This window comes from Sprattus sprattus (assembly GCF_963457725.1).
Source record: "Sprattus sprattus genome assembly, chromosome: 1".
NCBI lineage: Eukaryota > Metazoa > Chordata > Actinopteri > Clupeiformes > Clupeidae > Sprattus > Sprattus sprattus.
Genome location: NC_137920.1, coordinates 11,704,751 through 11,718,390, shown reverse-complemented (window position 1 = coordinate 11,718,390; position 13,640 = coordinate 11,704,751). Strand labels below are relative to the sequence as shown.

At 43.9% G+C, this 13,640-nt stretch overlaps 3 protein-coding genes across 3 annotated transcripts in view; all 3 read left to right on the top strand.

Annotated features, from left to right (window-relative positions):
- Window positions 1-13,640, top strand: part of LOC308364918 (histone H1-like) — a gene marked incomplete at its 5' end in the record, with an annotated part of 439,427 nt that overhangs the window by 231,047 nt on the left and 194,740 nt on the right. The gene's annotated exons all lie outside the window — the stretch shown is intronic.
- On the top strand, window positions 3,023-7,686 carry LOC308362333 (tetraspanin-16-like; the record flags this gene model as incomplete). The annotated part of the gene is made up of 7 exons (XM_080834939.1): window positions 3,023-3,091; window positions 3,525-3,722; window positions 4,113-4,187; window positions 4,377-4,484; window positions 5,619-5,774; window positions 6,095-6,178; window positions 7,627-7,686. 7 exons carry the CDS (start codon window positions 3,023-3,025, stop codon window positions 7,684-7,686), a joined length of 750 nt encoding a protein of 249 aa, XP_080691065.1.
- On the top strand, window positions 9,276-10,202 carry dand5 (DAN domain family, member 5; the record flags this gene model as incomplete). The annotated part of the gene is made up of 2 exons (XM_080834820.1): window positions 9,276-9,752; window positions 9,915-10,202. The coding sequence occupies 2 exons, from the start codon at window positions 9,276-9,278 to the stop codon at window positions 10,200-10,202; spliced, it is 765 nt and encodes a 254-aa protein (XP_080690946.1).

The window sequence follows — 13,640 nt, the reverse complement described above, 5'->3', positions numbered from 1 at the left end:
CGCCCCAGTGACCAAGGCCACCTCCCTGCTAAAGGATGACGAGAGCCCACTGTCAGCCCCTGAAGTAATTCAAGGCTCTCCACCAGTCTTGGAAGGTGAGCTGGGCTCCAGGCTGGTTCTGAGGAGGATTGTGTGTATTACCTAAAATTAGTTTTAATCCCATTGTTTTGTGAAGATGGAAGGCTTTTGTTGTGACTTAGGCTATGTCTCCACGAGCCCGGTTATTTTTGAAACCATGAACAGATGTTCCTGGTTGTATGTCCTGTCCACAAGCAACCGCGTTTTTGGAACCCTGAAACCGGAGTCCAGGGTGGGGTTTTCGGCCAGGGTTGGTTTCACCGGGTGCGTGTGGACACTGCAACCGTGATTGTTTTTCCCGTTTACGTCATAGCTGCGAGCCTGCTTCACTTCAGCACGTACACAGCAATGACGTTAACGGGAAAACCACAGCAGCGGTTAGCAGAAGTTGACGTGAGCAAAAATGAAGTGGATGTTTATTGCCATGCTGTTGGCATTATGTGGTTGTCACACGCAGTTGCTGCGCGCCATTGTTTGTATTTGGTGATTTTTCTTTTCCCGGTATCTTTTCATTGGTTAAAACAGCCTTCCCATTTTACCTTACATCACAACTTATGGTTGTGGCATGTGTATTACACGTGCATTGTGTCACTTGGTGGCGGCTTCCACCGGTGCGTGTGTACAGAGTATTTTTATTATACCACTCGTGTGGACGCGGAGCAAAACGTTTAAAAAATAACCGGGCTCGTGGAGACATGGCCTTAACTTTAACTACAACGCAAAACAACTTGAGCCTAGTGGCCCATGACCTTATTGTATTGAAGTGTGGAATTGATGGATAATGCTCATTCTGTCTTTCAGAAACTGAGATGGGCGCCCCTGCCAAACTAGGACCAAGAGGGTATGCTCCTGTAACTGACAGACTCCCTAAGGAATCCAAGCCAGGTGAATGATTCACATTCATATGCAGTGATTTATATACTTGTCCTTGACTAACAATCAGAGGATGGCCTGTTCTGTATTAATCTGTCCCTTGTCTCCTTGCTTCTCAGTTTCTGAGGATTTGCCTCAGGTTCTTAAAAGCCCAGACGCTCATTTTAACCAGTTCTTTGATGTGTGGAGAAAGCGAGCTTCCCCAAAAGGTATTTGACCATAATGGCCTCCCAGTGCCCGTTTTTTAAGTAGAAGTAGTCAGTTATTATAGAAATGAGTTGGCTTTAAGTAGGCTACTTCTGTGTTCTCATTGGTTGGGTGTTAAATGGTTTATTGCCGAAGGATCTACACTAACCCTTTACATATTTAATAACCAGCTCAAACTGTTAACCTGTGGTTGAGAAATGGCTTAACTCATCAGTTTATTCCTTTCAGTTTCTTTTTGGGTTCTAAGTGATTTTTCTCTCTACCAGACTTGGCTGAGATGATGCAGCTTTTGCAGGAATCTTCAGTAGCCATTAATGAAGATATCGCCGACACCCCGGTTACCATGGTGACCTACCTGCCAGCAGAGGGACCCAGCAGTGGTGCTGAGTTTGAATCCAAGGGACTGGCAGAGGATGACAAAATGGCCGTCCTGAACTTTGACATGGCATCGGTTTCATCCACAAAGGCTCTGGAATATTCAAGCGACGAAGAGGAAGATGACCTCAAGAGCTTACAGTAGAATTTAGGCTTTTGCATTAACTTTGTTTGAGAAATAAATGTTCCAAACTGAAGTTGAATTTGTTGTCTTGTCCTGCATTTGAAATAATTTCTAAAAGGTTGACTTGTGGTGCCATAGGGGTTTGATGAAGCCTTTTTGTGCCAGATGGTGCAAGTACACTTGATGCAGAGCTTATTGACTTTCCCTCATTGCTTCAGGCGCTCAACTGGTTAAATACCCTATTGTTTTGCCACTTGCTTTAAAAAAAAAATGATAATCATACTTTAAATTATCGACCCTTAACATTTCAGTAGTTATGAGGAAGTTATTTTTACTTTGAGAAATTGGACATTCACCCTCTGAGCTGCTAGGTCTGTTTTCTGGTTAACTTCCTAGTGGAGTTGACTTGCCCTCTTCTAAAACAATTTCCACATTTGAGTGACTTATACTAGCATGTCCCACATTTTAACGCAATATGGAAACCCATGCCTCAAACTTCTATGTAGTAGGCGTATGTCTGCAATCCTTGATTGTAAACATGGATATTCGGATCTAGTTATTAGGCTCGTTTTCTTAAATTCTAAAACGTGTGATTGTGCTTTCGTCACCATGCCAACATAATGCTAATCCCATAACACTGCCACCCAGTGGAATTTGAGGGTTTAGCCATTTTTGCTTGCTCCAAAAAGGATTTTCAAGAGGTTTGTAAGTTTTACTGTCATCTCTTTTAAAATGTCAACTGTAGATACTGAAACATTAACAAATACCTGGGGGAAAATAAATGTCCTGTTAGATGCGAGCATCTAAGTTAGCCGAAATATAAGCGAATCAATTTGCCCGTAGCAGTACCATAAACTAACGTTAGTTGCACTTTTGGCGTAAACACGCTGTTTAGCTAACAGACAAGTTAGCATGTACTAGTGAAATTGTATTTAATTAAACCATTTGTAAAGGACCGTGTGTTGGCTGGCTGGAAACAATGAAAACTGAATATTATGAATGTCTTGGTAACTTATGCAATGCGAGTTTCACAAGATCTGTGACGCCACATAATAACCTCGTTACACTTAACGTTATGTGAAAGCTATGTATAACCTTATAACCAAATAAGTCACTCAATACCAGCTTACACTTCTGTAACATGAGCACGATTGTAAACGTACTAGCCTATTTGAGCCTAAATCCCTTTTGTCCAGAGACCATACGCGTTTATCATCCAAGAGAGGCGTTCAATTAGGCTCACGTCACCTTCAGAAGGCTTAACATAATGTTCAGTATGTAGGCTAAACAACATGTGAAGTGCCTCTTTGTGTCTTTTTTTTCTTCTATTTGTCTAGGTTCTGAGATTTGCCTTTGAAAATCAAGATGCATAGACTTCATAACCTTTACGCCATTATGAAATATCTGATGATGTTGCTAAGTGGCATCATATTGGTGAGTACTTGAGATAGAGGGTCAGCATTATCATATGCTGCAAAACTGAGACATTGACTGTTACTCAAGGTTTGGGGTATGAAAATTAACTAGGTCTCAGTCAGTTTGGCTGTTATCTTATTTGAGCTGAGCTTAAGTGGCTTAAACCTCCTTAATGTTGAGTAATAAACCAGAGTTAACCTATTACTGCTTTCTAAATGTTCTCTGTAATGTCAAGAAGGCAGGAAGAAGAGTGGTCTTCTCCAATGAAAAGTCTAAACAGTCCTTTTTCTAATGCACAGTCTTCACACTTCTCCTAACCTTTCTCTTATTCCTGTGACTGTATCCCTTCCTCTCCCCTCCCGACGCCTCATATTTGAACCCGTTCTCTCTGAACTCTTCCTCTCTTAACTTTTCCTCTTTCAACCCTCTTCCATCTCTCCCTCCTCTGCAGATCCTTGGCATTGCGCTCCTGGCCGTGGGGATCTGGGTCAGCTGTGGCGCCTCCAACCACCTCAGGAACATCGGCGACTTCTCCAGCCAGCTGGGCATCATCAGCACCATCTGCACCGTCGGTGGAGGTGGCCTCAGCCTGCTCGGCCTCATCGGCTGCTACGGGGCCTGGGCTGAGAAGCGCATGCTGATCCTGGTGGTGAGGACGCGCATGCATACACACAGAAAAATACGCACACATGCATACACACACCGACACAGACACAGACACAGACACAGACACAGACACAGACACAGACATGCAAACACACATGTACCCATACACACATGCACCCATACATACGTACACACGCACAGAGACACGCACAGGACATAAGATGACGTAAGAGCAGCTATTTGAGGGAGGTGGCACATAGTGGTAGCAAAACATTGGAGAAGAAAAATGCAGTTTGACAGATACAAATTCAAATGTTGTCATGAGAAGAACTATACTTCAATGTTGTAGTTGTAATACCCCTCTATGATCTGTCACCCTATGTGTTTTTGTTGGCTTGTTGTTGACACAAACTGTCTTCCTCCCCCTTTGTAGTACTTTGTGGTTGTAAGTGTGGTGTTCCTTGCTGAGCTTACCATGGCCCTCTTAGCTCTGGTGTTCAAAAATGGGGTGAGTGAAACGTCTCCTGCAATAATTCCTCATCTATGCTAAAGTCTCCTTACAGAGACATATTGATGTTCTGAAATGTTTTCTATCGTTATAACTATATCGTTACAACTTTGTGTGTGTGTGTGTGTGTGTGTGTGTGTGTGTGTGTGTGTGTGTGTGTGTGTGTGTGTGTGTGTGTCTGGGCTGCAGGTGGAGGATGCCATTCGTACGGCCAGCAAGCGGACGCTGAGGGAGTCCTACAAGGGTCCCGGTGCCAATGACGCCATCTCCACCGGGTGGAATGCTATCATGACGAAGGTGAGATAACCAACCACCACCTCAATGCCACCCCTGTGCTTGGCCCTCTCAGTGGCACTCGCAGCGGGCATGAAAAGGATTCTGTACAGGCTTTTGCACCAGAGACCGTTGCCACCTGGTGAAAATAATCGCAAAAAAAACATTGCCTACCCCAGTGAAAGACAATTACACATTGCTTCTCAGATGCAAAAGCCATGGAGGTGGTCCAAACAGAGGAGGAAGATATTAACTTATTACTAACCGAGGTCATGCTGGGAAATATCAGATAGAGGCTGTAACGTATCTGCTTCTGAATTGTACTGACTTGTTCTAAGTCCTGTATCTAAAGTATTACCCAATATCACAATGTCCGCGAGTTCTTGGGTCTTTATTCTTCAACTGTCATCAACTGTCATGGTACATTCAACTGGTTTCCGGTTCACAGATAATTTCATAATAGGAGTCCTGATTCTATCAGTACTAAACATTACATGAATTTCCTCATGGCTGTTGATGTCTATTAATATCGCTATTTTTTTAAGATGACATCATTAGAGGGCAATAATAATACTAATCAGACCTTATCAAACGGCTAGGAGGTCAATACGCGGCTGGCATGACTACCCATTAGCCAATCAGAATGCTTGTACTGTCGTTGCCATATAATAAATTCATGAATACACTGACGTCCAGTTTGTTTAATATTTAAGAAATTCCATTGGTGTTTGGTACATGCTGCTGTGTCGTGCAATGTTTATGTGAAGGTGTATGATGTTGCTGTGATGTTCGATGGTGATGATGATGTTCGATGATGATGATGATGATGTTCGATGATGATGATGATGTTTGATGATTATGATGATGATGATGTTCGATGATTATGATGTTGATGATGATGATGTTCGATGATTATGATGATGATGTTCGATGATGTTCGATGGTGATGATGATGTCCAATGTGATGTTTGGTTTGTGTGTGGTGATGTTCGATGATTATGATGATGATGTTCGATGATGTTCAATGGTGATGATAATGTCCAATGTGATGTTTGGTTTGTGTGTGGTGATATTACAGTGATGGAAACCCAGGCCATCTCCCCTGTCTCTGTCCCTGTGTGTGTGTGTGTGTGTGTGTGTGTGTGTGTGTGGGTTTAGTTTGAGTGCTGTGGCGTGCAGAACACCGTCGATGACTTTGTGGGCTCAGCCTTCAGTAATGCCACATCGCTGCTGTACCCCGAAACCTGCTGCGTGGACAAGGAGTCCCCCAGCTGTGACGGCATGAACACCACCCAGGGCGTAGTGTTCTCCGAGGTACAGCACATGGACCTCCACTACACCCCCAAAACACCTAGTTACTACACCCCCACTGCACTTAGTCACTACACCGCCACTGGACCTAGCCACTACACCCCCACTACACTTAGTCACTACACCCCCAAAACATTTAGTCACTACACCCACACTACACCCCTACTACACCCCCAAAACACCTAGCCACTACACCCCAACTGCACTTAGCCACCAACCCCCACTGCACCTAGTCACTACACCCCGACTTCTAGTAGTAAATGTCCTTTGCATGAAGTCTCTTGTTATCATGTATGCATTCTCTCTCTCTTTCTCTGTCTCAGGGCTGTGATGTAAAGTTGATAAATATTGTGAAAAGTCAAAGCCTCATTCTGGGCTATGTAGCTGCATGCATCTGCGTGATGGAGGTACCGTACTACACACACACACACACACACACACACACAGAAACACACACACACAGGAACACACACACACAGGAACACACACACACAGCACACACACACACACAGAAACACACACACACACAGAAACACACACACACATAGTCACATTCACTTCATCCAATACACACACACATTAACAGATATGAACATGTATTCACAGTCATTATCGCAGTGGCGGTCCGTGCATTTCACGACTAGGCCTTCAGCGATGTCCTACACGATTTTAAACTGAGTGAATCCACCTCCTAATACCATCATTATGACGCCATGGCTCTCGAACCATTATATTTATACAGAAAGGCAGTATAAGTGAGCATTGCATCACCTTAACATAGTCGAGTACAACAGACTTTATTAATATTTCCGGAGCATTTAAAATCAATACACCCGTATTAACAATACATTAAGAGTAGTAAACTCTCAGTTATATGATCGCTTGGATATTACTGTCACAACTTAAAAACAAAAGAAGATTTTCAGGGATTAGTCTACAAAGTTTTTGTGAGCTTTAACAAGTTTGTCCACTAAACATCGCATTGTCCCACCTGCAAAGCAGTTTCATTAAACTTCCCATCCTCACGATATCCAGTTTTTCTTGAAAGTTCCGTCTTGAAAATGGCGTTGGAATTATCAAGTTGGTGTAAACTAGTTTATTTGAGTTGGTTAATGTTATTATATATAGTCTTACCAATTGAAACAACTAGCATAATAAGCATTGAAACCGATGAACGTCGTTTTTGCATTAGCCAGCTAAACTGAGCACTGAAGCACTGCACCGGTCTGCCTCAGTATCCAATCAAAGGACGTTTACGTATCACGTTCAACGCGAGGAAAGAAATCTTCCGGGCCTTCTAGAAGGCCCAGTGTCGCCAACTCGAAATCTGATTGGTTGTCACAACTGTCTGTTTCAGTTCATTCAACTTAAATGAACTGAAACAGCCAGTTGTGATAACCAATCAGATATACACGGGCCTTCAATGTGAATTCTGAAGGCCTCAGGGAAGATTTCTGTTCTCGGGGAAGATTGCTAGGAGCGTGGCAACACATGATAGCTGAAATATGATTGGATGAAAGCTCTAACATAAATTAACAACGCTGGAAGCTATGAAATGAAGATAATGGACTATGGGGAATAATTTAATAGCTACATATTTATGAAAAGAAAATATTAAAATTACATTTATTTTATTACATTTATTTTCTGATGATGTTTAGGCCAGCAGAGAAGGCCTTGAAGGCCCTGACGGACCACCACTGCATTATCGGGAATAATATTGATTATATTTTGGAATAATATTTTTATTAAGCGTTGGTTTTTAATGATTTAGAATCCCAGTGTTATATCCTCTGTCACTGGTGTAAGGTGTGGGCCTCTGTGTAACCTGTATTTGTGTGTGTTCTCCTCACAGCTGGGCTCCATGGTTATATCCGTGGTGCTCTACGTCAGGCTTGGAGCCTCAAATTATTAAATATGATGTCCAGACTTTCCCTTTTTGATGAATAAAATCAACCGTTCACAATGAGCTCTGGGTCGGTCTTTATTGATGGGCTTGACTTCAAATCGCAACGTGTAAACATTCATGGGTGTAAGCATAACAGCTTGGGTTGTTACTTCCATTGGTATGGACACTATCTGTCTCTCTCTCTCTCACACACACACACACATGCACACACACACAAGCACACTGTCCACTAAAGTGGTTAACCAGACAAAAGACAATGGTTATTCTGTCCGCTTTAAGCGTTGTACAGAGCCAATTACCCCATTAGTGAATATGAATTTCAGAATGTGCTTCAGTGTGGGTCATCATCACGGCCTGTTGGTAGATAACAAGGATGTGGTTGTAGTTGCTCCAATATGCCTAATAGTGTAATTTAAAGAAAGTAATGTTACTTTTTAACATGAGACGGTCTCTCATATGCAGTGCCTTTTTAAAAATGTCGGCTTTGTTATCAAAAACATATGTTTTGGGGTAATTTAAATGATTCAAGATAAGATTAGATTCAACTTTATTGTCATTGTGCAGAGTATGAGTACTGAGACAACGGAATGCAGTTAGCATCTAACCAGAAGTGCAAATAGCAGAAGAGTGCAGAGTATGTGCTTATGTATAGTGGTAATATAATGGCAAGTAGGTTAAGTAAGTTAAGAAGTAATTTATTGACAGATAGAAGAGAACCTGGACTTTTCTCATAGTTCAATCTTATTGTTTTCCCCGTGAAGGTTCCCATCCCCCCCTCTCAGGTAACGTGGGAAGCTCTCCTGTCACAAAGTCATTAGAGAAAGCCCCATTGATGGCAGGTAGGCCAGTCTACAGCTTATGACCTGCCTAGAAGGCTAATGTTTTTACCACCGGTGATAATCGCCCTCATTACACATGCCTTTCAGCTCTACCGAGCAAAACCTGAAACCAAGGTGATTTGAGGTCATGTTAAGATCCAGTTGTCTTCGAATTTTTTGATGTGTTTTTGTTGTGACTCTATAGCGTCGAAGTTGTAATCGCCCAAATCCGCGCCCCTAAAAGCTGTAGCCTATTTTAATAGGCCTAGATATCCACTAAAGTTTCCTGAACATTAATTAACGGTGTAGCAGTGAGAGACACGTCAGTTTAGCCTCTGACTCTCATGTTAACGGTCTCCCCCCAGTTCTTTCCCACGGCCACGGATGTCATTGACCAAAAAAGTTTGTTTTTTAGTGGCTCTGCTTCGTCACCTGCTCTCGAAAATCCACCTGCCATAAATACAAAAAGCGCTAACCGTTTCAAGTCACTATTTTCCCCAGCCATCATATCAGGAAGGTGCGATAATTCCCGTGATCCTAACGATGGGAACTATGACACCACCACAAGCAGCCCAGAAACACAAACAGCGAACACCTTTATAAATACGGTGCCCCGGCCTAACTTCTGCACAGACAGCAAGGTTACCTGTTGGAACCTTGAACCGCAGAAGAGAAAAAGGTGTATTTGGGTTTACCTAAAATACTTTTTATTAGAAAAAAAGGCACAAAACGATTCAGGAATTTCAGCAATTTTGAGAGACTAGATTTCCAGTTATCATGTGGGTCCAAATTAGCATCATTTTGTTCATGCTGTGTGGCTCGGTGCATTCTTTCCCTCGCAACGCCCTTGAAAGCGTGAAAAATAGAGTGAGGGAGTTCGAAGCATCTGGTGCTGGAGCAGACGAACCTGTTCGGGGATCGGTGAGAGTTGTCCAAGTCGGCCCGCATTTCCTTAGGCACGCTGGGATGCTCAAGAGCGGCGTGTCACCCAGGCGCACCCCATCTCTCCGTGGCTCATTTCCAGACTTCTTGGCACTCGGTCGCGCAGGTCCTTCTCTTTCCACCAAACTGTCCGTTCCTCCCGTAGCTCACCTACGCGACAGTCATCACGGGTTCGACACGAAGAAAAGACAAGGGGTGAGTATGTGGCAGCGCGTGATGGACAAGAACGAGCGTGAGAAGGAGACTGTGGCGCTGCCCATCAATCCGAGGGAGATATCCAAGCAGAGCTGCGCGGCGATCCCTTTCACTCATGTGAGTAACTGTCTCTCTCTGCCTTGCTCTTTTTCTGTTTGTGTGACTGTGTGTCAGTGAAATAAAGAAAGTGTGTGCGTGTGTGTGTGTAATGATGGGAGACTGGGTATAGTATATCAACGTTTGGATAACGCTCAAACCACAAACCTTTTATTTTCGCAGCGAGTCACGGCGGTGGGCTGCGAGACAGTGACGGTACATAACAACCTGTGTTTCGGCCAGTGCAGCTCGCTGTTCGTGCCCCCCAGTGAAGACGCCTCTCTCCCCGCCACCGGACACCGTGGCGCCCCATGCTCGCGGTGCGCGCCATCCAAAGCGCGCATGGTCACGGTTCCCCTGCGCTGCGGGCTCGAGGTGCGACAGAAACGCGTGATGGTGGTGGAGGACTGCAAATGCGAGACAGGTCGCGAGGAGCTGAGGGCCGAGTCCGGTGCAAGGTCACATCTATAACCGGGGCAATGGCGCGTAAACGAGGAGAGAGCTGATGCGTTCTAGACGAACTGTTTCATTCAGGGACAGCGATGGTAAACTTACCTTTGAATGTTTTTGTTTGTTTTTGTTTGTTTGCATGCCATTTCATGCTACTGTGTTGTTAATTGTTTGTTTTGTCTGAACGATGGAAGGATGTCCTTCCCGATGTTTGACGGTTCCATGTGTTTGTATAATGACTAGGTCGAGTCCGCCGGCCAGTGCACTTTCTACTCCGTACTTACTGACGTTGCCAAAATATTTCTCTTGGCTCAGTTTTTGTAATATAGTCAGCCTAGTATCTTTACTTTATGTTAAAGTTTTGAGTTGGTTTGTATGTTTGTTTTATGTGCGTTATATATTTGTTCAACTTTGGAGATGCGTGCGCAGTGATTTTGCACAAGTAGGCTTGGCCCTTTTCAAACCTATATTGGAGGCATGTGCTTCTGAGTGAATACTGTGTAATACTGCTGATTCTCCATCCGTGTCTGTCTGTCTATACCTCCTAATGTAAGGGCCCTGTCGCTTTATTCTCCTAGCAAAATAAAGCCATTATTTCAGGAGGTTTACCACTTACTCCCAAGTTTGTCTCTTAACCACATACTTGAACTATCCCCCCAGGTATGATTGATCTTGTTTATTTGCACTCATCTGTGTGTCTAACAATAAACCAAATTACATTTTTTAAATGTGCCTGTTTTTGAGTGTATTTTCTTATCTAATGCATACACCAATATATTTGTGTTCAATGGTCAAATTACTTGGCTGATGTGAAAGTTTGTGTGTGTGTGTGTGTGTGTGAGCGTGTGTGTGTGTGTGTTTGTGTGTGTGTGTGTGTGTGTGTGTGTCTGTGTGTGCGTGTCTGTGAGTGTTTGTGTGTGTGTCTGTGTGTCTGTGTGTCTGTGTGTCTGTGTGTGTGTGTGTGTGTGTGTGTGTGTGTGTGTGTGTGTGTGTGTGTGTGTGTGTGTGTGTGTGTGTGTGTGTTTGTGCTGTCAAATAGGAAAGGTTGTGTCTTTAAAGGTTTTTTGGGGGAAAGGGAAGTTAACAACAAAACCAGACCTAAAAGTCTGAAAATACATTGAGTGTAATAGCTGCTATAGATAAGCTCCCTGTTGTAAGTGTGTTGTCTTATAGCAGTTATTACACTCAATGTATTTCAGACTTTTAGGTCTGGTTTTGTTGGTAACGTATTGGTGTATGCATTAGATAAGAAAATACAGAACCACCTTTTCCCTGAAGTACTAAAGTTGCAAAACCATCTTTCTCAATCTCACTGAGGTACTAAAGTCACTGAACCACCTTTATCAATCTCGCTGAGTCACAGAACCACAGTTCACATGGAGTGTTCTCAAAAAGTAAACAAACCCGTTTTGCCTCTGACCCTAAACACAAAGACAGTACATGATTATGTTCAAGTTCAAGATGCAAGGGTCACTTTTAAACATTACAGAGCACCACTGAGGTAAGGCCACATCTAAAGTATGTCTCACACACACACACACACACACACACACACACACACACACACACACACACACACACACCCCCCCACACACACACACACCTACACACACACACATGCATACGTACTCGCACACATACACAGACAGACTATTACATACAAACAGTGAGAGACACAGAAATAGAGGGAGAGAGAAGGATGGAGAGAGAGAAAGAGAGCACACACACAGACAATACCTTACACACACACACACACACGCACACACTACCCTACACATACACACACACACACTACCCTACACATACGTACATACACACACACACGCACACACAAACAATACCCTACACATCGACACACACACGCACGGGCACACATACACATTCACACATACTACCCTACACACACACACAAACACACACAAACTACCCTACACACACACTACTCTACACACACACACACACACACACACACACACACACACACACACACACACTCACTCACTCACTCACTCACACACACCAGAGTTGTTCTGATTAAGATCACAGGAAAAGGAGATGCAGATAGTCTCATCAGAGCGTTTCAGCAGGAGCAGCTGAACTACGTGCACATGTCTATATATATCACCACACACCACACACCCACATTCACGCTCTCTCTCCTCTCTCTCTCTCTCTCTCTCTCTCTCTCTCTGAGATAGGGTCCGTGCCTCTCTCTGGCCTGCCAGGATGTGGTTGTGCCCGACAAGCTTGTTGTTGTTGAATAAATATGCTTATATGCAACTCCAGAGTCCTGAGGTAACTTGAGTGAATTTTCACCACACACACACACACTACCCTACACACACTATCCTACACACACACAGTTTCTCTCTTTCTCTCTCTCACTCTCTCCCTCCCAGTGTGTGTGTGTCTGTGTGTGTGTAATTTACTAAAGGCACTAGGGGTTAGTGATATAACATACTGTTTGTGTGTGTGTGTGTGTGTGTGTGTCTGTGTGTGTGTGTGTCTGTGTCTGTGTCTGGGGCACCATTGAAAGCATCCTGTCCAGCTGCTTCACTGTGCGGGCCAGTAGCTGCACTGAACACAGCAGGAAAGCACGGCAACGCATAGTGAACACAGCTGGTAAGATCATTGGTGCCCCACTCCCTTCCTTGCAGGACACATACACCACCCACCTCACCCGGAAAGGTACCTCAATTGCGAGTGACACCAGCCACCCCACACACAGCCTGTTCAGCCTCCTACCCTCTGGAAGAAGGTATAGGACCCTCCGTTGCCGCACCACCAGACTCAGTAATAGCTTCATACACCAAGCTGTCAGGAAGCTAAATTCTCTCCCCTCACTCCCCCCAGCCATATCCGACAGTCTGACAAGAGGCTGAAATACTGCCTCCCCCCCCTAAAATCACTCAGGACTCTGCAACAAACTGTCTCTGCACTTTTATCACTTTATCACTTACGTTTACCACCACTTCCTGTTCTACTTGCTAATGTAACAAATACATCTTACAGGATGTTTTTTGCTGCCAGTACCAAATTGCCTTTTTTGCACTGCCATAACCTAACTTTTTAAGAAAACTTATGCTGCTGTAAGTGTATCTGTATGTTCTACTTAGTATCATGTAATGTCTTGTCTTTATGTTCCACCTAGTATTAGGAAATGTCCTGTCTTATCTGTTGTGCCTGTGCACTTTATATGTTTCACCGTGGGAGAGTGGGAAACGTTCTTTCAATTACTTTGTATGTCATGACATGTGAAGTAATTGAAAATAGAGCTACTTTGACTTTGACTTTGACTTTGACTTTGTCTGTGTCTGTGTGTCTGTGTGCTTATGTTTGTCACGATGATGTACTCCTGCCATCAGAAACACCACAGTTTCCGCCCCGAGAGGGAGAGAGAGAGAGGGGTAGAGAGGGGACAGAGAGAGAGAGACGGGGGGAGAGGGATAGAGAGAGAGA